This window comes from Myotis myotis, unplaced genomic scaffold (genome assembly GCF_014108235.1).
Source record: "Myotis myotis isolate mMyoMyo1 unplaced genomic scaffold, mMyoMyo1.p scaffold_m19_p_7, whole genome shotgun sequence".
Lineage (NCBI taxonomy): Eukaryota > Metazoa > Chordata > Mammalia > Chiroptera > Vespertilionidae > Myotis > Myotis myotis.
The window spans coordinates 4692391-4715592 of NW_023416379.1; the positions used below are offsets into that span (position 1 = coordinate 4692391).

The 23202-nt window shown below is 40.9% G+C and overlaps 2 protein-coding genes across 9 annotated transcripts in view; one reads left to right on the forward strand and one right to left on the reverse strand.

The window, feature by feature from the left end:
- Positions 1 to 23202, forward strand: part of SERAC1 (serine active site containing 1) — a 36621-nt gene that overhangs the window by 2079 nt on the left and 11340 nt on the right. For 5 of the 8 annotated variants that reach the window (XR_004968820.1, XM_036317172.1, XM_036317177.1 and 2 more), the window contains exons 2-10: positions 5968 to 6097; positions 9874 to 9965; positions 12573 to 12609; positions 14574 to 14710; positions 15876 to 15965; positions 17657 to 17788; positions 19675 to 19796; positions 21044 to 21172; positions 21636 to 21749. Coding sequence is in view for 7 of the 8 variants with exons in the window: in XM_036317172.1 (XP_036173065.1) it covers positions 9875 to 9965; positions 12573 to 12609; positions 14574 to 14710; positions 15876 to 15965; positions 17657 to 17788; positions 19675 to 19796; positions 21044 to 21172; positions 21636 to 21749 (852 nt within the window). In the remaining variant the exon portion in view is untranslated. Of the gene's footprint in view, positions 1 to 2302; positions 2517 to 5950; positions 6098 to 9873; positions 9966 to 12572; positions 12610 to 14573; positions 14711 to 15875; positions 15966 to 17656; positions 17789 to 19674; positions 19797 to 21043; positions 21173 to 21635; positions 21750 to 23202 lie in introns of all 8 variants that reach the window. The other 3 variants (XM_036317174.1, XM_036317175.1, XM_036317176.1) reach the window with 3 other exon arrangements.
- LOC118660094 (copine-4) lies at positions 7302 to 9525 on the reverse strand. The gene has a single exon (XM_036317179.1). It carries the CDS (start codon positions 9379 to 9381, stop codon positions 7708 to 7710), a length of 1674 nt encoding a protein of 557 aa, XP_036173072.1. The 5' UTR covers positions 9382 to 9525; the 3' UTR covers positions 7302 to 7707.

Below are 23202 nucleotides of genomic sequence, written 5' to 3' on the forward strand. Positions count from 1 at the left end.
ACCTAAGAGTTGTCTAGCAATCATTGTTTAACAGCTGAAATGAGTTAATTGGTCTTCTTAAATGGCTAAGGTTTTTTATTTGGATAAGGATTACCTCCCAGAAACTTGCATTTTAAAAGATGGCCCAGATAAGAGTTTTTTAAGAAGAGTAGGTATTTGTATCTCAAAGGTACAGGGAAAGAAATGCCAGTTTCTCCTAGAAGGATGTTGGTTTCATAAAGCCAATTATCTATAAGCATTTTGAGCCAAATGAGAGGTTTCTGGGAAGGTAAAAGAATTTAGTGGGCTTTGATGTTCTGGAGCCATTCCTCTTTACTTATTTGTAAAACAAGGGCAGTCATTAAAGATTGGCAAATGTTGGCAAAGGACTAACAATTTCTTCATCCATTTTTGGAATGTTTCCTTCCATCTGGGGACATTTTTCTTTTAGGCTCTATAGGAATTAGAGCGATCTAGTTTATGGGTAGCATATACAGTAGAGCAGTGGTCTCAACCTTCCTAATGCCGCAGCCCTTTAATACAGGTTCTCATGTTGTGGTGACCCCCAACCATAAAATTATTTTCGTTGCTACTTCATAACTGTAATTTTGCTACTGTTATGAATCGTAATGTAAATATCTGATATGCAGGATGTATTTTCATTGTTACAAATTGAACATAATTAAAGCATAGTGATTAATCACAAAAACAATATGTAATTATATATGTGTTTTCCGATGGTCTTAGGCGACCCCGGTGAAAGGATCGTTCGACCCCCAAAGGGGTCGCGACCCATAGGTTGAGAACCGCTGCAGTAGAGGGTCCTTTTTGAGAGCCATGAATGCTTGCATGTATGGAGTAGACATTGATCTAAGGAGGCCTCATCTTCCATCCATTTCCCTTGGGAACAGCAAAACAGGTCTAACTGCAGGACAGCATTAAACTTAATGATGCCATTAACTGGCCAAACCTCTCCATTGTCCACTTATAGATGGGCCAGACTCTTGCAGAAGAACCCAGAGGGACTCAGGTCAAATTTCTTCCAAAGGATTATCTCAAGGCACTGTGGACTGATTCCCCATGTATGGAGTGACAGAGAGATTCCAGGCTGAGAGGTGTCCCTGCTAGTTTTTGGGCTGTCCTGAGCCGTCCTGTGGTCAGAAGCGCAGTAGGGCAGGTTCCCTATCGCCTGGGAATTACCTGAGGTGTGGAGTGCACACCCCGAGCTCTGGGTGCAGACATACCAATGGTCACAGTGATGGCTGAGCACTGTAGCAATAGACTCACTCCACTCAGATGGAGGGACTCAACTCTCTACAAAGCCAATCCCAAGCAAGGTGTCCCTGCTTGTCTGCCTCTGGACCTAACCTCCGTACAGGGGGTACCCAGGAAACTCATCCCACAGCTCTCCTCTTCAGTAGTTGGGCTGGTGACCTGATGCCCTGCCTTTCATGTTCCCCAAAGCCCTGGTCCCTTACGAAGCCTAGGAGCGAGAGAGCAGCCGCCCCTCGAAGGGAAGGGAGAGTCCCTGTTCAGTTATCCCTAAGGCTCTCCTAGAAGTTGGTTTCAGGGACTTCAGGGAGTATTCAGAAAAGGTGTTTTAAAAGACAGGGAGCTTCTAGCCCAGCCGGCATGGCTCAGTGGTTGAATGTTGACCTATGAACCTGGAGATCACGGTTTGATTCCCGGTCCGGGCACATGCCCAGATTGCAGGTTCGATCCCCAGTGTGGGGCATATAGGAGGCAGCCAATCAATGATACTTTCTCATGATTGATGTTTCTATCTCTTTTTTTCTCCCTTCCTCTCTGAAATCAATAAACAAACAAGTCAGGAAACCTGAAAGGGATCAGAGAAGATCCCTGGTGACCTATGTCAGCTGGGCCAGACAGACAGACAGACAGACAGCACCTCAGACCCCGAGGGAAAATCCTGTCTGCCTTCTCTAGGAAGATTAGGAACTGCCGGGTGTCCCTTATTTTTGAAACAGAATGAGTTTAGGCTCTGATTTGTCCAGCAAAAGGTTTTGTTTAGACCCTCAGGAAGCAATTCCAATTGAAAAGCCAAAGCTATGAAGGAGTCATTCATTTTCTTCCCCTGGCCTTTAGGTACCTCAATTCTTATTGATAGCCTAGGACGGTCTCTGAACCCTCAACCCTTAGCTCCACTGGTTTAAAAAAAGCCTGAATTTAACTCCAGACACAAAGGAAGGAAGAGAAAGGGAAGAACATCCTTCCAGTCGAAGGGCAAGGATCTCTCTCCCCCCATTGGAGCTAGTAACCTGATGGGGAAGGGCCTTGTGTGATTTTCGTGTTCCCGGTGCAGGGGCCTTGTCCTGCAGTCGGTGGATTGCCTAGTGCAAACTTCCCTGGTCCATGACCAGCAACTCCTGTACAAGAGTCTTCCACAGCTTTGAAATGCTCGTCCGTGCCCGCACAGTGCTGCAATCGGCAGGGAGGAAAGCGAACAGTCAGGCATGTCCTTCAAGTCAAGGTGGCAAGGACAAAGGCTTACCAGTGATGAAACAATCCAAGTCACAGTAAGAACAATTTTGTCTCAGCACCAAATATGTTGTAGGCTGTGGGAATGGGACCAGGTGGGGTCAGACTGGACCTGTGTTCAGCAACCTTGGTACTTGAGTTCTGGCTAGGAAAGAATTCAGAGCCAAGACTCAAACTATAAGAGAACATTTATTTATAAAATCACAGAGGTAGAAGATGTAGTTCCTAGAAGAAATGGGCGTAGGAAACAAGTTATACAGGTAAAGGAAAGGCCCTTGGAGCTTGGGTGTGAGGAAGGTAATGGAAATGCACGGGGGGGGGGGGGGGGGGGGCAGGGAGGGTGGAAGAAAGGTGAGGCTTGCTCCAGAGCAGTGGTTCTCAACCTTCCTAATGCCTCAACCCTTTAATACAGTTCCTCATGTTGTGGTGACCCCCAATTTCATTGTTACAAATTGAACATAATTAAAGCATAGTGATCAATCACAAAAACAATATGTAATTATATATGTGTTTTCCGATGGTCTTAGGCGACCCCTGTGAAAGGGTCGCGACCCACAGGTTGAGAACTGCTGCTCCAGAGTGTGCTGGGTCATCTGTCCTAAGGGTTTTAAGGGTGGAGATTTTAGGGGAGGTCCTAGAGCAGTGGTTCTCAACCTTGGCTGCACATTAGAATCACCTGGGAATCTTTTTAAAATCCTGATTTCTGGGCATCATCCTCCGGAAATTCTGTTTCTTTGTTATGGGCTGGGGCCACAACATTAGTAACAAAGAAACAGAATTTCCGGAGGATGAGGCCCAGAAATCAGGATTTTAAAAAGATTCCCAGGTGATTCTAATGTGCAGCCAAGGTTGAGAACCACTGCAATAGAATATTCAGCAGCGTCCCAGGTGGGGCCCTTCAGGGTCTAGATCTCTCTTGATTAATTGACCAACACCAGCGCAGGGGGTCATTAGTCAATGCAGCTGGTCCTGAGGTCAGCCATGAGGTCACTGGTCTGGTTTTGCTGCTTTTCTGGACCACAAGCTGAAATATAACTGAGGCCTAGATGCTATCTCTAGGATAGAAAAGTCAGGGGCCCAAACCACATGCTTATACCAGGAGGAAGAAAGGGTGGCTATTGGAACTCTAATTCTATGCCACTCAGGGTTGTGGGGTTGAGTTTACATTGACTTCATAGTGCTGGGACACACAAGTTGAAAAATTTATACATTTGTGATACCTTTATTACTTTGGCCAAGAAAATTTAAAACTGCACTGTAGCCCAGAGCACATAGGACTCCCACAGGAATTACTTCCACTGCAGATGAGCTCTCAGTCAAAGCATAAAAGCAAATCATGAAGGATAGCCAGCCTAACTATTAGAAATAGTGGTTCAAGAGACTTTAAGTACGTTTAAAGTATAAAGGAAGATTTAGAAACCACGCGTGCCCGTTGGTTTTTTGCTGCATTTATAAACTACCCCAAACCCTAGTAGCTTAAACAACCATTTTCTTATTGCTTACAAGTCTGTGGGTTGAATATGGGGTTTGTAGGGTTAGCTATAGGCTCGTTAGTCTGGGATGGCATCACTGGCTGTCAGTTAGTACTGGTGGCTGGGCTAATGGGAATGTTGGGCAACATTGCTCATGTCATCCAGCAGCCTGAGCTGGGTATTAACATGGTGGTGGCCACAGGGTTCCCAAGAGCCGCAGACGGAGCCTCGGTGTGCAAGTGCTTCTCCAGTCTCAGCTTGCACGGTGTTTCTGTTGTCTTATGGACAAAGTCATTGTACCCGGTAAGGCCGGTCCAGAGTCAGTATGGGAGGTGGGGCACTACTAACGAACGCGGAAACAGGAAAAGGAATAACTGGTGGCCTTTTGCTCTAACCTGCTGTACTTCTAGACAAAAACTGGACAGTGTGTAATAAATAGCCAGCAAGTGTGAAGTGAGCTGATTCGAAATTTTAGAAACAAGAAAAAGTTATTGGAATACTCTGGGTAGATTGAATGTGAGGCTAAATACAGCCAATTGGAAGATAGGTGTAGGGAAACAATCCTTGGTGCATGCTAGAGAGATAAAAAAAAGAAAAAACAATATAGAAGTTGAGATTAGAATAGGAGGGTAGAGTAAGAAAGTCTAACATACATACCAGAGGGGAAAACAGAAAGGGGTTCTAAGTGATAGTTATTAAAAATATTGCAGAATTTAAGAAAGACACAAGTTCTACGATTGAAGGAGCACACCAAATCCTGAGCAGGGTATATAAAAGCAAACCCATATCCAAACGTTAAGTAGAGAAGTTTAAGAACATCAGAAGCAAAGAAAGTATCTTTAAATTGCCAGATGGAATATAGTAATCATGATAATGATAAATAACATTTATTGAGTACTTACAACAGACACTCTCCTGTGTGCATTACTTGTGTTAACTCATGTAACATTGATAACAATCCTTTGAAGCATCCTATTCTTATGGCCATCTTATAGATGAGGAAAGTGAGATGCAGAGAAATCAATTAACTAGCCCATAATCATTTGTCTAGTTGTGTTTTAAAATGTATCCAGGATTTTGTATTAATCATGTATGGTAAGATGACCGACCCAGAGACAACTGCTTTGAAGAAGTTTATTATGTAGAGTTCCCAAGAGGAGGAGCATGTCAACCACACAGAGCCACACAGAGCCACAGGAGGATGGGAGGGCTGGTCAGGAGGTGGCAGGGAGTGAGGGGAAACCATGGGCCAGAGCCTTTGTATGGGTTTCTCAGGAAGAAGTGGACAGGACAGGATAGGGAAGCTGAACAAGTTTAGCATTGGGTAGTTGGAATAATTTTGGCAGGGTCTGGGCTCTAGGGGTGGTCCCTACTTATCGGATACCTGGCCCCAGGTTGATTTAGGGCAGAGGGAATATTGACTTGTTGTGTGGCAGATAAAGACCTTGCTTGGGAGTATGGCTTAAATGCTGGCTAGTTTGCATAGAAAAGTGTGCTCATAAGCATGTTTGCAATCTCTAGGAATTAGCCCTGTAGGGGCAGTCACCTCCTGGGCCCTTAAGGTCCCAAGATGTCAAAGCATCTAAAGTAAGACAGTTCAGATTGTCTTGAAACCAGATAGTGTGCTTTTTCAGAGAATACTCTTAACCTCATTACTATTTTTTATAATTTTTTTTTAGAAAGAGAGACCAGAGCATGCGTTCTCCCCCCCCCCTTCCCCCCCTTGTTGTTGTTAATCCTCACCCGAGGATATTTTCCCATTGATTTTTAGGGAAAGTGGAAGAGAGAGGGAAAGACAGAAACATTGATGTGAGAGACACATGGATTGGTTGCCTCCAGCACCAGCCCCAACCAGGCCCCGGGCCTGGGAGGAGCCTGTAACCAAGGTACATGCCCTTGACTCAGTCGAACCTGGGACCCTTTGGTCCGCAGGCTGACACGCTATCCACTGAGCCAAATTGGCTAGGGCTAATCTCATTACTATTACTTTGTTTACAAAGAAACAAATTTACCACAGATTTCCCATGAACAATGAGAAGTATCAGATGAAATATCAGTGGAAGCATCATTAATGTGCTGAAGGAAACCTGTTCACCTAGAGTTCTGAATCAGCTGTTTGAAGAAAGAAGGTGAAACAACATTCTCAGGTATGCCAAGATTGAAGGTGCTGACTATACACAGGCCTTCCTCAGGAATGATTTGAACCCAGAAGGAAGTAATAGATAGGAAGCAATAGTAAGGAAAGAAATTGGCAGAACTGTTGGTAAATATATTTTTTGGTGTCCCAAAAAATGTATATACACTTTAACAGCTGATAGCTCAATTTTGAAAATGAAATGTATTTTAATAAACACTGCCTTTATGATTATTCAAAGTGTATGTATACATTTTTTGGGACACCCTATACTTCAGAGAACATTGGACATCCAGTATTTAGGGGGAGGAGTGTGTGAAAATTGAGAAGGATAGGTAATGAATCAAGGTCCCCATGGAAGTGAAGGGATTGAGATCTAGAATATAGATCTTTAAAACAGTCACCTACAAGTTTACCTGTTGCCTAAACTAGTTTGCTTAATCATCAATTGATGTACTGGAATCACAAGAAAAAATCTTAAAGCTTTTTATTTTGTGCTGTCTAACATATTTCTTACACATGTACATCAAGTAATTTCCCAGTAGTCTCTATAAAACTGCTAGGAATTTTTTATATGTTGAACCAAAGGACCATTTCCACATTAATCCAAGAGAAAGAAAAAAAAATGTCTCATCCAAAGAGAATCTGATATGATTCTAGAATACTGAGTTGTTCTAGAAACCATTGCATCATATTTAGATCATCTATACTCAGTTGGTGAAGCGGTAGAGCAACAATTCTCCTTTGACAGGGTGCCAACAGTGAACAAGTGTCCAAGATTTGAAACAGTGTTGGGGACCATCTTGAAGGAACTGGAGAAAAGCTAAATACTTCCCTGGGTCCTAAGTAGACCTTTCTTCAGAGTTGCTTTTCATTTCTGTAGGGCCTTCAGCCATCAAAAGTAAATAATATCTACTTACTAGTATATGCATATATATTTTTTAAAAGACATTAAAATTTTAAATTTCTATATTGACATTATTATTGACTTTTTATTTTTATTTTTTTAAGAGAGAGACAGAGGAAGGGAGAGAGAGAAGCATCAGTTGGTTGCCTCCTGTGCACTCTGCAACCTGGGGATCTAACCCGTGACCTAGGTATGTGCGCTGACCGGGAATCGAACCCACGACTTTTTTTTTTTTTTTTTTTTTTTTGTCTTTTTTTTTTTTTTTTTTTTTTTTTTTTTTTTTTTTTTTACCATTTTGAAAAGTCTCTCATCCTGTAGCAGATAGAACCAAATACGTTTTGGCTATCAACGTTCAGTAGTTGTTTCAAAATGCTTTACGGTGTAAAGATAATAAGAAATTTAGCAAAATTTCAACAAACCTGTATAAAAAACAGATACAGATACCATTTTATTTCAAGTCGACATGCTGTAATGTAAAGAGTAAGTTGGAATAATTTGTGTGTCTCTGTAAAAAGTCTTTAACAATACAAGGGCTTACCAGATCCAGGCCTTAGGGCTACACATGCAAAAAAGAAAAAAAAAAAATGGCCAGTTAGTTAAAAATCACCAAAACGTGCTAGTTTTTTAAATGTGTGGCTTTTTAAAGTACAGGAGCAGTAGAAGTAGTAAATAGTAGCAGGAGTAGTATTTCGGAACTCTGTAAAAGTGCGTGGAGTTCATGGTGCTAGTGTCCTGGAAGACTCATACATTTCTGATGAACATTTTGGCTTAATCCCTTTGCCGTTGTAATAGTCCACGACTTGGTTTGGGACTTCAGCCAACACGCTCTTTGCCAGGGCAGCCGGAGATGCGTGTTTGAAGTTCCTGAAGGGCACGAACTGAACGATGTCTCGAAGGACAGGCTCTCCCTTGGGTGACCTCAGGATCCCGTCGTCGCCGTCCAGCATCTGCATGTCACTGAAGTCAGCGTTGCCCACTCCCACGATAATGACCGACATGGGGAGGTGGGAGGCGTGGACGATGGCCTCCCGGGTGTCGGCCATGTCTGTGATGACGCCGTCGGTCAGAATCAGCAGGATGAAGTATTGCGATGCCTCCTTGGTGTTCGTCTCTTCTGATGCTGACTTGGCGACCTTCTGAATGATGGGGGCGATGTTGGTGGGACCATAGAGTTGGAGCTTTGGAAGGCAGCTCTGATAGGCTTCCACAACTCCTTGAATTCCTGCACATTCTGGGTTGTCTTCATTAAAGTTGATTGCGAAGTCATGAGAGACCGTGTACTCTGGGGGTATCCTGGCACCAAATCCAAAGGCTGGGAACATTTTGTCACTGTCATAGTCTTGGCAAATCTCCCCGACAGCCACCAAGGCCTTCAGGTACTCATTGGGCTGGTAAGGGTGGATGTAGTGCAGGGAACAGCTGTTCCTGGGGTCCCCGTTGGAGGCCGTGAAGTCTATAGCGACTGTAAACTGGATTTGGCAGCCACCCATGATGTAGTCCAAGAAAGAATGCATCTTGTGGATCTTGCATTGATTCAAAATCACAATGCCTGAGTTCTTATAATTCTTCTTCTTGGCTTTGTACTTGGGGTTGATGCACTCCCACTGCACCTGCTTCCCTTCCATTGCTCCTTTCATCTCCTTGAATGTCGAGGTGAATTCTCCAATGAAGTCATGTTTGCCGTTGGAGTCCCAGTCCCATACTATGCACTTTAGCCGGCGGTCTGGATCTCCACTGCATAAGGAATTTACTGATACTTTGAATGATTTCCAGGCTGGGCTTAAGTTATTCATCACAACCTCAGTTCGGTGTACAAGCTGCTGAGTTGCATCATCATTCATACGAAAAATTTCCAGAAATGGGTCAGATTTACTGAAGAAATCCTTGTCATCCAATTTCCGCGCGTTGAATGCAAGTTCAACATAGTCATCATTGCCGGATAATTCTTCAGCAATCACCGTGATGGAGGACTTCCCTGCCGTGTTCCCGTGCTTCAGCAAGGATTTGGACAGCTTCCTCTGGGAAACAATCTGGCCAAGTGTGCACTCCATGCCACCAAGAAAGTCGGCCTCTTTCAGCCCATTGTGGTTGCTGCTGATGTCATGGACCTCAAACCGCAGGCGCTGCACCTCTTCAAAGTAAAAGTCCACAGTAAACAGTTTTGAATACACTGGGTTTATGCAGGTGCGAATCACCTCTGTTCTGTCAACCTCGAACCACTGCCCGTGCGACTGCATCTTGAGGATGACGCAGGGGTCTGGTTTGGAGAGGGCGTCTCTGTCAGAAATGCCTTTGCAGGCCACACGCAGCTCCACTTTGGTCAGGCAGGGGCTGTTAAAGATCCCCAGCGTGTTGGCCGCCGACTCGTAAATGTTGCTCATCTTCTTCATTCTGGGTGTGCCAACCTCGAGGAGTAGAAAGAGAATTCGGCCCGGGACCGGTCTGCCCCGCCCCCAGGATGCAAAATGCAAAATCCGGCTTTGGAGTGGAGGTGGTCGGTGTGGAGTGGTGCAGGGGGCTCGGGCTTCCCTCCCCCCCGAACCCACGACTTTTGATGTACGGGATGACCCACTCGGCCAGGGCAAATTCCTATATTGATGTTCTGATTAATAACCTGTGTTTTCCAGTTTCTTATTAATCATTGTTCACAATTGGACGCAGTTTGAAAAATAACCAAAATACTAGTAAAATATTCTAATAAGTCAGCTTTAAGTTTTTAAGGGAGAAATATATATTTTTTTTTAATTAAAAAGTTTTTTCCTGGTCTTGAAAAATCTAACCCTATGCCTGATGCATTGTGATTGTGATATGTCTTATGATTAAAAGAAATGTTTTTAATTAGACGCTAAACTAAATTTATAATAATTGTTCTAAATACACAGAATGTCCCTGGCTGCTTATTGTGTCGTCTGTTGTAGAAGAATGGGAACCTCAACTCCTCCTCCAAAGAGCAGCACATACTGGAGAGATATCAGTGAGTACAGTTTAAACAATAACATTTTCTTATAGGAACAGCGGCCTGCTTCCAGCGTGGTGAAGTTTCCAGGATAGTCCACAAAAGCTTATTGAACCCATGATAAATCTGAGATTTGTTTGCCTTTTCTAGGCTAATAGTCCCCCCCCCCCCCCCCCCCCCCCCCCCCGCCCCGGGTTGGTAGGCCTAGAGCTATGCACACTCCTTTTTCTTGGGACCCTTTTCCCTCCCACATGTTTCCTGTTAGATTCATACTAATCCTTCTGAATTTAACTTAAGTGTTACTGCATTCTCATTCAGCAGCTATTTATTATTTAAACTCCTGCAAAGCACAGTGCCAGGCACATGTATTAGTAGTGAGCAAGGTAGATGTGCTTGCTTTACGGGAGCTTAGGATCCAGCACTAATCTTGTTTACTTGTAAGTCTTTATTTACCTTGTATATCACTAGTCTTTATTTGTAAAATGAGAAGACTGGCCTAGATCATCTATTATGTGCCAGGTACTATCCTATCCTACCTAGTCCCTAAGGAGACAATACAGGCACACCTCAGAGAGATTGCAGGCTCGGTTCCAGACCACTGCGGTAAAGCAAATGTAGAAAATCGAGTCACATAGCCTTTTTGGTTTTCCAGTCTATTAAGTGTGCAATATTGTTATGTCTAAAAAATGTTATGTACCTTAATTTAGAAATACTATTGCTAAAAGATGCTAGCCATTATCAGAGCCTTCAACAAGTTGTAATCATTTTGCTGGTGGAGTCTCTTACCTTCGATTTGTAAAAACTGCAGTAAAGTGAAGTGCAGTAAAACAGGGTGTGCCTGTATTGAATCACGCAAAGTCCCTGTTCTCGCAGAGCTTCCTCTTGGTCTTCACATAGATCCGTTTTTAGGGTAGATCCTCTTCATCTAAGAAATTTTAAATAGAAAAGGGAACTTTTTCCTCTCTCATTTCTAGCAGAACAAACTCAAGGGTAGTGAATTTTCTTTAGGCCAGTGATGGGTGGCAGTGGTGAGAAGGAAATAAACGGCTGCCCCGGGCCCACGCTGTGGCGGCGGGAGGAAGTCCAGGAGCCATGTTGGAATGAAACTGTCCAGAGGAGCTGGACAGCCAGGAGCTCTGTGTGTCGCGCTTCTGACCTCATCCCTGCAGGCCTCCTGGCACTGTCCTCTCCCACCCTGGACCACTAGGCCCTAAGGTTTGGGAGGGTTGTCCTCTGCCTTGCCTGATGCGGGAAGTCGATTGGGGAGAGGTCCTTTTCCCTCAGAAAGAAGGAGAATGTGTTCTTGGCAGCTTGTGTTGAAGCTCTGAACAGAGGGCTACCTCTACAGCTAACCATGTAGGTAACACAGACTCTTGTGGATGGGCCACAGCCCCTCACCATCAGGGCTGGTATGTCAGTTGTGTTCAGTGCATGTAACAGAGACTTGAGGACCATGGCTTACGTAGTAAGGTTTTCATTTTTCTCAACATAACAGGAACTCAAGACTGAGACACTTTAGGGCAGGAATTGCAGTTTAGAAATCCTTGTCTTCCTCCCCCACTTCTTTATTGTCTTCATGGTCACAAGATGATTGCTGAATCCCTGGGCATCAAGAAGGCAGCCGGCCAAAGCCATCTTATGAGGCTTTGCCTTTTTATTTGGGAGGGATCGCTGTTGACTTGTCTCTATCTGACTGGCTACCACTGTGTTGCACAGCCATCCCTAGCTGCAGAGAGTTGGGACTTAGATAGGAATCAGGTTGTGTTAGGAAGGATGAAGGGGTTTATATGTGTTAAATGGGCAACTACCTGTGTTTCCACTAGGGTTTTTAAAAATATTAATAAAAGTGTTTTCAACGTTTCCAAATAAACTTGTAGAATGTAACGTGTATTTAAAATGGGGCTATTAGCCTAACAGGTTTGGTTCAGTGGATAGAGCGTTGTCCTGGGGACTGAAGGGTCCTGGGTTCGATTCTGGTCAAGGGCATGTACCTTGGTTGCGGGCACATCCCCAGTAGGGAGTGTGCAGGAGGCAGCTGATCGATGTTTCTCTCTCATCGATGTTTCTGACTCTCTATTCCTCTCCCTTCCTCTCTGTAAAAAAAATCAATAATAAAAAAAGATACTGTCTCCTATAAAAAATAAATAAATAAAAAATAAATAAAAAATAAATAAAATGGGGCTATTCACCACCAATTTTAACATAATTACTATGGAAAGAGTCCTTTCGTATCCCAATAGACAATCATAATCCCTCAATAGAGTCTTAGTAGTGAAAGGGAGAACCATCCCCGTTCCTTTATTTAATGGGATGTGAACTAACAGGAGTCAGAGGGGAAGTCAGCTCCCTGGAGATGGCCTTCAGTGGGAGCACTGGGCCTGGCAGCACCAGCAGCGCATCGGGGACCAGGGCCTTGCTGATGGGGTGGGGATGGAGGAGGGAGACAATGAGTGTGAAATGAGGTTATATTTTTGCACCCAGTTTATATCTGGGGATAGTAAGCCTGGTGTTGATAGCAACTGATTATATTAGTGGAAAAATATCAGTCACTTCTTATCTGAATATGCCTATTTCCTGTCATTTTTAAAATGAAATTCATCACACTGACTTTTTTTTCCTTTGAAGGAAACATAATAAAGTTTACTGGATCACTTATTTTAGGGTAAGTGTCAACAGTGAAATACTAATTGGCTTCATTATACTATTATTTGAAATCTCAATGGAAGTGATTTACAGGTCGCATGGGGGAGTGAACGGGTGTAGATCTTGGAAGTAGGTGGATTCATCCCTGGCTAATCACTGGCTCTACCACGTCAGTGTCATCGCTCAGTTACTTTACCTTCTGCGGATCGGTTTCTCTTGGTCCAAGTGTACGATGGGGATCCTGCCCACGGCACTGTTACTCCGAGGAAAGCACCTGACACTTGCAGAGCAGGGACTCACTAAGTCGTGAAAATCAGCTATAGTCAAAATTAGTTTGGAAAATCCTATGAATCACCATAAAGCTATTATGAAAGGAAATTGAGGCTGACTTAGAAAAGCAATTGATTGACATCTCCCATCTCATGCTATTTCAGAGGCACTTGCTTAATGAATGGAGTGACTCCCTTTCTGAAAATTGTATTTTTATTCTCTTTTTTTTCGGGGGTGGGGAGTGACATGTTAAATGCATGTCTCATACTGCTCTAGTATTTTTTGTTAATAATAGTCTATAAATATAAAACCAGCTCTTGATGCTAAAATGATAAAGGAGATATATTTGGCACTTTATCCAAATATATACATTTCTCTATAACATTGTAAGGTCAGGCAAAACATATTTAGATGATTTTTCCCTTTGACTTATTCTAGGCAAAGGTAAATGAGTACTCTTTTGTAAAGTAGTTTCTTTGTTTATTATCCAGTTCTATTCAGGAATAGAGTGGAAATTAATCACACAATTTTTAGTAGAAATTTTTGTCTTTCAGGGAAAGCATGATAAAAATGCGGAATACATTGTCTCTCTTTGGCTGCTTAGATAGATAGATCCCCAAGAGAGAAAAAGGTTCTTTTCAGCCTTGTCTCTCTTCCTCTGGTGCCAGCAGTGTCTGGCCATTTTTGTTTTCCCTGCTTTTGCTTTGGGTTAGGAAGTTCAGGAGAGTGCTTAGTATAATTAACATTATACTAAGGGCAGCCTTTGTGTCTGGATCAAGGGAGTGTGCAAGTCAATCTGATTCAGGGGGAAAAAATTTCATTTGGGGATACACAACATCAGAGGTGACATTTAAAAACTGACTTTAGGTATAACTCTTAGGAGAGGAGAAACTTTCATACGTTGGTGATCCAGTACAAATTGACTAATCTTTTGAAATCACAGTTTGGCATTATATAGTAAAGTGGAATCATAATATGCTGTCAGCAAGTCGGTAATTCTGCTTCTAGATATGTACCCTACAGGGACAAACATGTGTGTATAGTGCACCTGGGTGTGATGTGCAATGGTGTTGGTAATAGACCCAAACTACAAAGTCCCTAAATGCCCATCTGTGGTAGAATGGGAAAATAACTTGTGGTATATTCATACAGTGATGGATCACAACCATAGGAAAGTATAAATGTATGAACTAGATAGATGCAGCGACATGGATGAATCTCACAGAGGACTGAACAGAGAATACATACAGTGTGATTCCATTCTTGTGAAGTTCACAGGCAGACAAAACTGCTGTTTAAGGACCCATGTGCAGATGGTAAACTATGAAGAAAAACAAGGCTATTATTATAATGAAGTCAGAATAATAATTAGCTATGGATTTGAGAGAGTGAGTCAGGATCAGGAAGGGACCCACTGTGGGCTTCTGGGATACTTGCTATTAACGTTCTGTTGTTGTTGTTGTTTTGCCTGGATATGGTAATGTAGCTATTTATTATTAGTTGTTAAACTGAAACGTGTATACTTTACACATATACTTTGCATATATACAAATATATGGTATATGAACATTAGTGCATATATATTGTTTTCCAATAAAAATGAAAAGTTAACTATTATCTTTTTAAGTTAACTACTTAAAGATTAATAAAAGAGTGACTCTTGTGTTACATTTAGATCATATATTTATGATGATTTTTTTGTTTTCTTTTTAGAAGTTCGCTATTTCTTACATATGAACTTCTGGCCCTGAAGAAGTCTTTGACATTAGATACTCAAGTGGTAGAAAGAGAAAAAATGAAGTCATATATATGTATGCACACAGTTGTTTTAGATAAAAGAGAAAATCATGGTAAGTTTTATGGTAAAGTAATCCTATTTTTGTGACAAATGGAAGCTAGTTATTGAATTTAGAAATGAATATTTAAAACACAGTATAAATAAGGTAGGTTCAGCTAACTTTAAGAATTGCCAGACCCTGTGAGAACCAAGTCCCTAAAGAGTTAATTGGAGCCCAAGTTGGGCTTCCATATTTACCCAAGTTTTCAGCTCTCCTGCGACTAGGCGAAAGGAAGGCGAGCGAGCTGTTTCACGGTGAACGTGGAGTTCCCACCTTAGTGGGACATCAGTCCAGAGGCTGGCCCTCAGTTTGCCGTGATTTTGTCACTTGGAGATATTTCTGATTTAAGGGATTTATTTATTCACTGTGCACACTAAACTGGAGAGATGGATTCATAAATACAAATACAAACTTATTTACACAGGGAAAAATCTGTCTTGAAGGCTAGAAAACCTGTTTTTACTAGTCAGAACATTCCTCTTCTCCATAGTTAGGTTACAGGGAAACCTAATTAGTAATCAGACGATTGCTTGGTGAATATGAAATTTGAGAGCAGAGGAGTATCGTTCCATCAAGATGTGGGTAGTCTGGTGAGTCACCACACTTGACTTGGAGCTGTGTGTTCCTGCACTGTCAGCCAGAACAGCCAGGCCTGCTAGTACATGATGATTCCTGAGTGGGCAGGTTCTACTGCTCCCTGTCCACAAGCTGTGTATATTATCATTTAACCTTCCTGTATTTCAACTTTTATGGTGTTACAATTTTACTTACACAGATCATTTTTATAGCTTATAATTTACCTAGATAGTGAAGCTTAATCTCAGCGAGATATCTCCAAATTTTAGTTTGAGAGGGACTATTTTTAAGGGACATTTTCCTGAATGTAGCTTCTCCTGTGCTGTATATGAGGATTTTTGTTAAGTTTAGTATTTCTGTTTCTGTTTTGTTTTTCACCTTTTCCCTGACTTGGAGAGCAATCTTATTTTGGGATTTAGAACTCTATGTTCCCATAATGGTTTTAGTTGCTTCAGTCGATAGTGATAGTAAAAACAGAAAGATGCTATTTTATGCTTTCTTTTTGAAAAAACCTAGAGTTTAGTTATATTTCTCTTTGAAGTATTAGAACTTGGCATTAAGAGTACATACTTGATGTTATTTAAATTTGTGAACTCTTTAGGACTCATTTACCAGGTGCGAAAAGAGCTTCACAAAACAGTAAGAAGAATATTGGCAACCTCAGCCAAGATATTACAGGGTCCGTTTGCTGGTAGGTATCAAATCTTTAACTGGGAATCCTGATCAGTATTCTTAAAGTCATTCGATGGTCTGCCTAAGATATTTTCCCATTTCATGTACTAGCATTTATTATAGCAGTGAAATCTTGGGCTATATTAAATTTTAAGCCTTAATTCCTTGAACATTTTTTGCTTCCATCTTTGAGAATGTATTGTTAGATATTTGTAAATAAATATTGAGACTAAATATACCCTCTTCAATATTTAAAATTTGTTAAGAAATCTCTCTCATGCTTTCTCGTAATGAGAATACTGCATGGAAAATGTAGATTTCACAACCAACTACTCTACAGTGTAAAGCTAGCTATAAAAGAACAGAACAGATCTCTTTCAAAAGTTGACGTTATGAAAAAGAAAAGGTGGAAAGCCTTCTAGAATTAAAGGAGACTAAAGAGGCTTAAATCCTGGTTTCAAAAACAGCTCTCAAGACATTTTTGGGACAATTGAAGACATTTGAATATGGAATTAGACTGGATTTTAGATAATTTTGGAGGATTTTTTTGTGTGTTCTTGAGTGTTACAATGGCATTGTGATTATATATAGGTGAATGCAGACTTATTTTTAGGAGATTTAGTGTGAACTATGAAAGGGTAAAAGTCATAGGTCTACAACTTCCTTTTACATAGTTTAGACAGATATATAAATGTATGCATATAGATTGAACAAATATGACAAAATAAGTTTTTAAATCTAGTTGTGGTAGGCAGATGGGTATTAATGTATTATTCTTTTAATTCTTCCATATGTTTGATTTCTTTTTTAAATATGTTTTTTATTGATTTTAGAGAGAGAGGAAGGGAGAGAGGAAGAGAGAAACATTGATTGGTTGCCTCCCATATGTACCCCAACTACAGATTGAACCTGCAATCTGGGTATGTGCCTTGACTGGGAATCGAACAGGTGACCTTGTGGTGCATGGGACGATGCTCAACCAACCAAGTCACTTTGGCCACGGCTGCTTGATGTTTTTTTAAAATTTTTTAAAAAATATATATTTTATTGATTTTTTTACAGAGAGGAAGGGAGAGGGATAGAGAATTAGAAACATCGATGAGAGAGAAACATCGATCAGCTGCCTCCTGCACATTCCCTACTGGATATGTGCCCGCAACTAAGGTACATGCCCTTGACCGGAATCGAACCTGGGACCATTGAGTCCGCAGGCCGACGCTCTATCCATTGAGCCAAACCTGTTAGGGCTGATGTTTTTTTTATAATGAAAAGTTTTTTAGGGAAAAAGAAGAAAAAAAAAGATCACATCAGTTAACAATACCCAGAAATAGATTTAACTCTCCTATTATAGATTTCAAATATTTACAAATTACCACTTTACATAAATGGGAGGATAGCCCTAGCTGATTTGGCTCATTATATAGAGCTTAGGCCTGCAGACTGAAGAGTCCTGGGTTCGATTCTGGTCAAGGGCACATACCTCGGTTGCAGGTTCGATCCCAGGCCCCAGTAGAGGTGCATGCAAATAGATGTCTCTCTCACACTGATGTTTCTCTCTGTCCCTTCCACTCTCTCTGAAAGTCAATGGAAAAATATCCTCGGGTGAGGATTAACATAAATAAATAAATAAATAAATAAATAAATAAATGGATAAAAATGTTTGTATCTGTTCACATTGCTCACATTGTCTTTTTCTTTCTTTTTGCAAAGACACTTTTAGCACAGTTGACATGGAAGATCATGAATGTGCCGCGTGGCTGCTCCTGAAGAGGAGCAGGTCGGGTGACAGGACGGCCCGATTGCAGGCTGTGCAGGCCATGTCGGAGGCCCACCACTGGAATGGTAATGACCCTCAGCACATGGCACCCCACTAGCCAGTTTTCCATTTCTGATATAAAAGAGAAGGGAATGAGATTTTAAGGAAGGAAATAATTCAGGCAATCTAAAAATATATTACAAATATTTCCAGAAATTAAAAAAAGAAACTCCAGTGCAAACCCACTGGCCTGGTAAGCAGATGTGTTTGGTAAGAACAGCCTCAAAACTGAGGTGGATCTCTTTGTGTAACTTTGTAGCAAAACAAAGTGTTATTTGACTAGAGAAACTCTTGATTCTCATAGTTATGGCCTCATGTATTACATTTTCTTGTGGTTCCTATTTAATGAAATACATTTTAATTGCTTGCTGCACTGTAGCATTATATTTGCTTTCACTTGACAATTGGCCTAATACTAATAATTAGTTAAATGTATCTGATTCATGTATATATATCATTGTAAGGGGTATTTAAAATACTTACTTATATTTTGCAATAAAAATACTCAGCAAGAACTCAGATTCTAGTAGAGATGAATATACACATCTCATAAAAATGGGTAAACAAATACAAAAAATAATGTTCTCAAAGAAAAGTCTCAGAATAAGGTCTCTGCCTCCATACTGGTTAATCAGTTGATTGATTGGTGGCTGTAATTATAATAATTTATAATGTAAATATAAACTTATTTCATAATGTTAATGGACACTTAGAATAAAAATATTTTTCAAAATCTGCCTTCTGGGACTCCAGCTCAGACTTACTGTATCAGAAAAATCAGGGTTGGAGTCCTGGCATGTGTATTATGAAATGTTCCCCACACGATCTTGAAGAACTCACCAGATTAGGAACTGCCATCATTAAACAGAGTGTCTGTTTCAGTGGTTGGATTTTGCTTTGATACATTTCTTAGTCTGTTTGGGGCACTATAACAAAGTACCACAGACTGGGTGGCTTATGAACAACAGAAACGTATTTCTCACAGTCTGGAGGCTGGAAGTACAAGATCAGGTGCCGGCTGAGTTGGGTGTCTGGGAAGCCCTGCTTCCTGGTTCATAGCTGGCCACCTTTTCTTTGGGTCCGACCTGGCAGAAGGGACCCAGCAGCTCTCAGGGGTCTCTTTTATAAGGGCACTGATTTCATCATGACCTACTCACCCCAAAGGCCCTTCCTCCAAATGCCATGACACTGGGGATTAGGTTTCAACATATGGATCTGGGGGGACACAAATGTTCAGTCTGTAGCAATTGATGATGAATGGAGTGGTGAATCATGAAGGCTAAGATAAAGTACCTCATACACTACACCAGGGGTGGGGAATGTCCAACCTGTGGGCCATATAAGACCCACGGAATCATTTGGTCTGGCCCTGCCAAGGCATTAGGGGTGAGTTAATTAAATGTTTGACCAAACATAGCAGGCTAATTTTTAAATTGATAATTTTGTGTGGCCCACAAATGATGTTATAAATATCCACATGGCCCTTGGCACAGAAAAGGTTTCCCACTCCTGCTCCACATGGACAGCATAGAATGAAGGTATCATGCTGCTACCAGAACAACAGACCTAACGGCATTGAAGGTTTTGGAGTAGCAATCAAAACAGCTTTTGAAGGCTAGAATTATTTTTAAAGAGAAGGTAAATTGGTTCTCACCTATTAACTTTCACATTTGAAGTTCTCCTTTTCAAAAATGTTAGTTAGACCCTGATATACGCAGATATATGTTGAGGAGAATTGTGAGATCAGATATGGAAATGATGGGCATTTAGCTTATTGATGTTGTAGTTGTGAAAAAATACTTGGGACATATAAACTTGTAATTTAAAAATTAGAGTGCTTTCAAGTAGTTTGTCCATTTAATCCTTGAAATGCTAAGCCAATCTGGGAGCTAACGGCACACTTTTCCAATAGATTACCAGTATAGAACAATTGCTCAAGCCTGCGATCTGAGGACTCGTATTGGTTTGGCACGAAGCCAAGAGAGTGATCTTCGCTTTTTTCTCCCTCCACCTCCTTTACCAGCTTTAAATGAAGTAAGTAAATAAAATAATACAGTGAGTGAAAAATTGTTTTAATATATAGTCTTCATTTTGGTTATATAATAAACATTCAAAAAGTAGTTTGTTGGCTACTTTTTACAAGCAAGTAAACAATGTCAACCTGAAACTGTAGTTTTCCTACAAAGATTTCTTAATTCCTCAGGAGATGCTGTTTCTCTGTTATTTTCTCCTTTGGGGTATCGGGGGTCTCTTGCACCAGAGGATAACTTCATAGCATATCAGCATCCAAGAATTGGTCCCTTGATCTAAGGTTGCTTTTAGATTAGCTTATCTCAACTTCAACACTATTGACATATTTGGCCGGCCAAATACTTCTTTTTATTGGAGGGTGTCCTATGCATTGTAGGGTGTTTAACAGCATCCTGGCCTCTTCTCCTTAGATTCCAGCAGCAACTCCAAGTTGTGACAACCAAAAACGTTTGCAGATATTGCTGAATGTTTCCCAAAGTGCCACACACAGCTGGAGAACCACTGCATAGAGTTACTGATGATGATACATGGAGATTCCAGTTGTTAGCCAGCAGTACAGATATTTGAGCATGTTTCTTGAGTACCTTTCCTAGACTAGAAAGGGAAAAATCTGAAAAGTTGCTATCAGGTTTTGAAGGAATGAAAAACGATTATACTAGGTGAAAGTTATTAGGGAAAATCAGATAGTAATGAGTTCTGGATTTTAAAAGCCAGCTTAAGTTAGAAAGTGTAATAATCATTTTGAGTCAAGAAGTAAAGTAGCCCTGAAGGGGAAATGTAGAGCTGTACTTGGCGAGAGGTCCTCAGATTAGGTAGCAGATGCGAAAGCAAAGCATTCAAAACTAAATGATCTGTTTACCTGGGTGGGTGACTGTTTTTGAGACTAAAAGCACTAATTTATCTCTGCTTTTTTTTTTTTTAAATATATTTTATTGATTTTTTACAGAGAGGAAGGGAGAGAGATAGAGAGTTAGAAACATCGATGAGAGAGAAACATTGATCAGCTGCCTCTTGCACATCTCCTACTGGGGATGTGCCCGCAACCCAAGTACATGCCCTTGACCGGAATCGAACCCGGGACCTTTCAGTCCGCAGGCCGACGCTCTATCCACTGAGCCAAACCGGTTTCGGCTATCTCTGCTTTTTTTGTTGTTTGTTTGTTTTTTGCTTGTTTGGCTTTCTTTGTGTACTTTTTGTTGTGTTCAGTTGTTGAGCTTAATTATGAAGAATTTATTTTCCTTTTATTTCAGGATTCTTCCATTGAAGAAGAGCTCAGACGCTTGCTGGCTTCTTTACCTCAAACGGAGCTGGATGAGTGTATCCAGTATTTTACATCTTTGGCTCTGAGTGAAAGCAGTCAGAGTCTAGCGGCTCAGAAGGTTAGTTCATCTATTCATTCTGTAAATATTTCTGAGTTTCCACTCTTTCCAAGGTCTTGTGCCGATGGCTCAGTGGTTGTCAACCTATGAACCAGGAGGTTATGGTTGGATTCCTTGTCAGGGCTCATGCCCAGGTTGTGGTTCGACCCCCATTGTGAGGCATGCAGGAGGCAGCTGATCATTGATTCTCTCTCATCATTGATGTTTCTCTCTCTCTCTCCCTCTCCCTTCCTCTCTGAAATCAATAAAAAAATATTAAAAAAAAAAGATTGCTCTCTTCTAGGAATACTTCCATGTTTTCTATTCTAGTAAGCAACAGTTTGCATAGCTAAAGTTCCCATAATATTTAGAGACCTACGTATTAGTCCTTTCTAGTACTGTATGTAATACAGAGATTCTTTTTTGGTTCAACAAAAAATATTAGTCATGTTTTTAGTAAAAGTTGTAATTATCTTACTTTCAGGGTGGCTTATGGTGTTTCGGAGGAAATGGACTTCCTTATGCTGAGAGCTTCGGAGAAGTTCCTTCAGTGACCGTGGAAATGTTCTGTTTAGAAGCTTTAGTAAAGCATTCGGAGGTAACTTACATTTTCAGATGTGGTTTATCTTCATGATCGCATTGAAAAAATTATACATGTTCATTTAAGGGAAATTATCCTTATTTATTAGAAAAGGAAAAAAAGCTTTTTGTTTGTTTTAAAATTTCTGCTTTTCCCCCATTCATTTGTTCAGATTGATAATCATGTTTTAGCAGCAGTACATGAATTTCATTCCAGTTAAATATTTCTAAAAACTGATGTAATCTTACTTGCACTTGAAGAATCAATGCGTTGTCTAAATACAGCATGTCTTTGAGTTATGCTGCCTTTTTCTACCCTTCTCAGATCATTTTTACAAGTAATATTATCACATCATTAATTTCCATTAAAACATCTGTCCAAGGTGTGTCAAGATAGAAAAAAGAAAGTACTTGAACAACCAGATTTTAACCATATCATATGTCAGTGATTGTCAAACTTCTTGGCATTATGACAACCTTCCTATCATGATTATAGTTTAATTTTAAAAAGAAAAAAAATAGCAAACCTCATGGTGCTCAAACATTAGTGTGTAAAAATTCACGTGTTAAAAACACCCATTTCCTGCTCACCTGTGGCAAGTTTCATTGACCGATGGGGGGTGGCGCCCAGACTTTACATTTGTGCCAGGCACCCCGGCGAGGCTGCGGCTGGTGGTTCTGGCCATCCCACGTGGTGCGGAACGTCATCCTGCACATCCTAAACTCGCCCGTTTAATGTTGGGAACATCGGACATGGCTCAGGACACGGGCTTTCTGGGCACCTAGCTCCCACCTGTGGAATTAGGGTCAAGGACAAAGCAGAGTAAAATGTCGGACTACCGAAGGGAATGGGGGACAACGAGCTTGAGTTTTTGTGATTTAGTCTCGTATCTGAAGCAGAAGATGCATCCGCAGTAGAAGATGCAGTGCATGGAATATAGTAACCTTTCCAGAAGGTTATATTCCTCTCAGGCTATTACACATCACAACCGTTAGATGTCAAAAGGCATATTTTAAATGCATGTAAAACGTGATAAAATTTAATAACAATTTAGAGAATGAAATTGTTGCATATACGTGAGTGACATGGTGTCGTGTCAGTGAGTACAACTAGTGATGGAAAGAGGCAGGCCATGCCAGTGACCTTGCTGTCATTCTGTCACCTTACCTTAGTATACATATGTTCTTTAGTCTTCTTTCATCTCTTTTCTCTATTAAAAATTCACATTCCCTTTTCTTTCTATTTGTACTAGATCATTCTCTTTAAACAATTTTCTGACTCCTGAGCTCAGACAATCCCAATAGCTGTGATTCTAAGGTGGTTTTAAGACAATCAAAGTATCACCAGAAATTGAAACAGTTCTGTAATAATGATGCTGTTAGGTTGTTTCTGACTAAGAGCTAAACAGCATAACTTTAAGAATAAAAATTTCAGAATCCTGGTGAGATAACTTATTTTTTTCAGTGGTTTT

Excerpts from the sequence above, each read along its gene's own strand:
- LOC118660094 (XM_036317179.1), bottom strand. The coding sequence starts at position 9,381 with ATGAAGAAGATGAGCAACATTTACGAGTCGGCGGCCAACACGCTGGGG.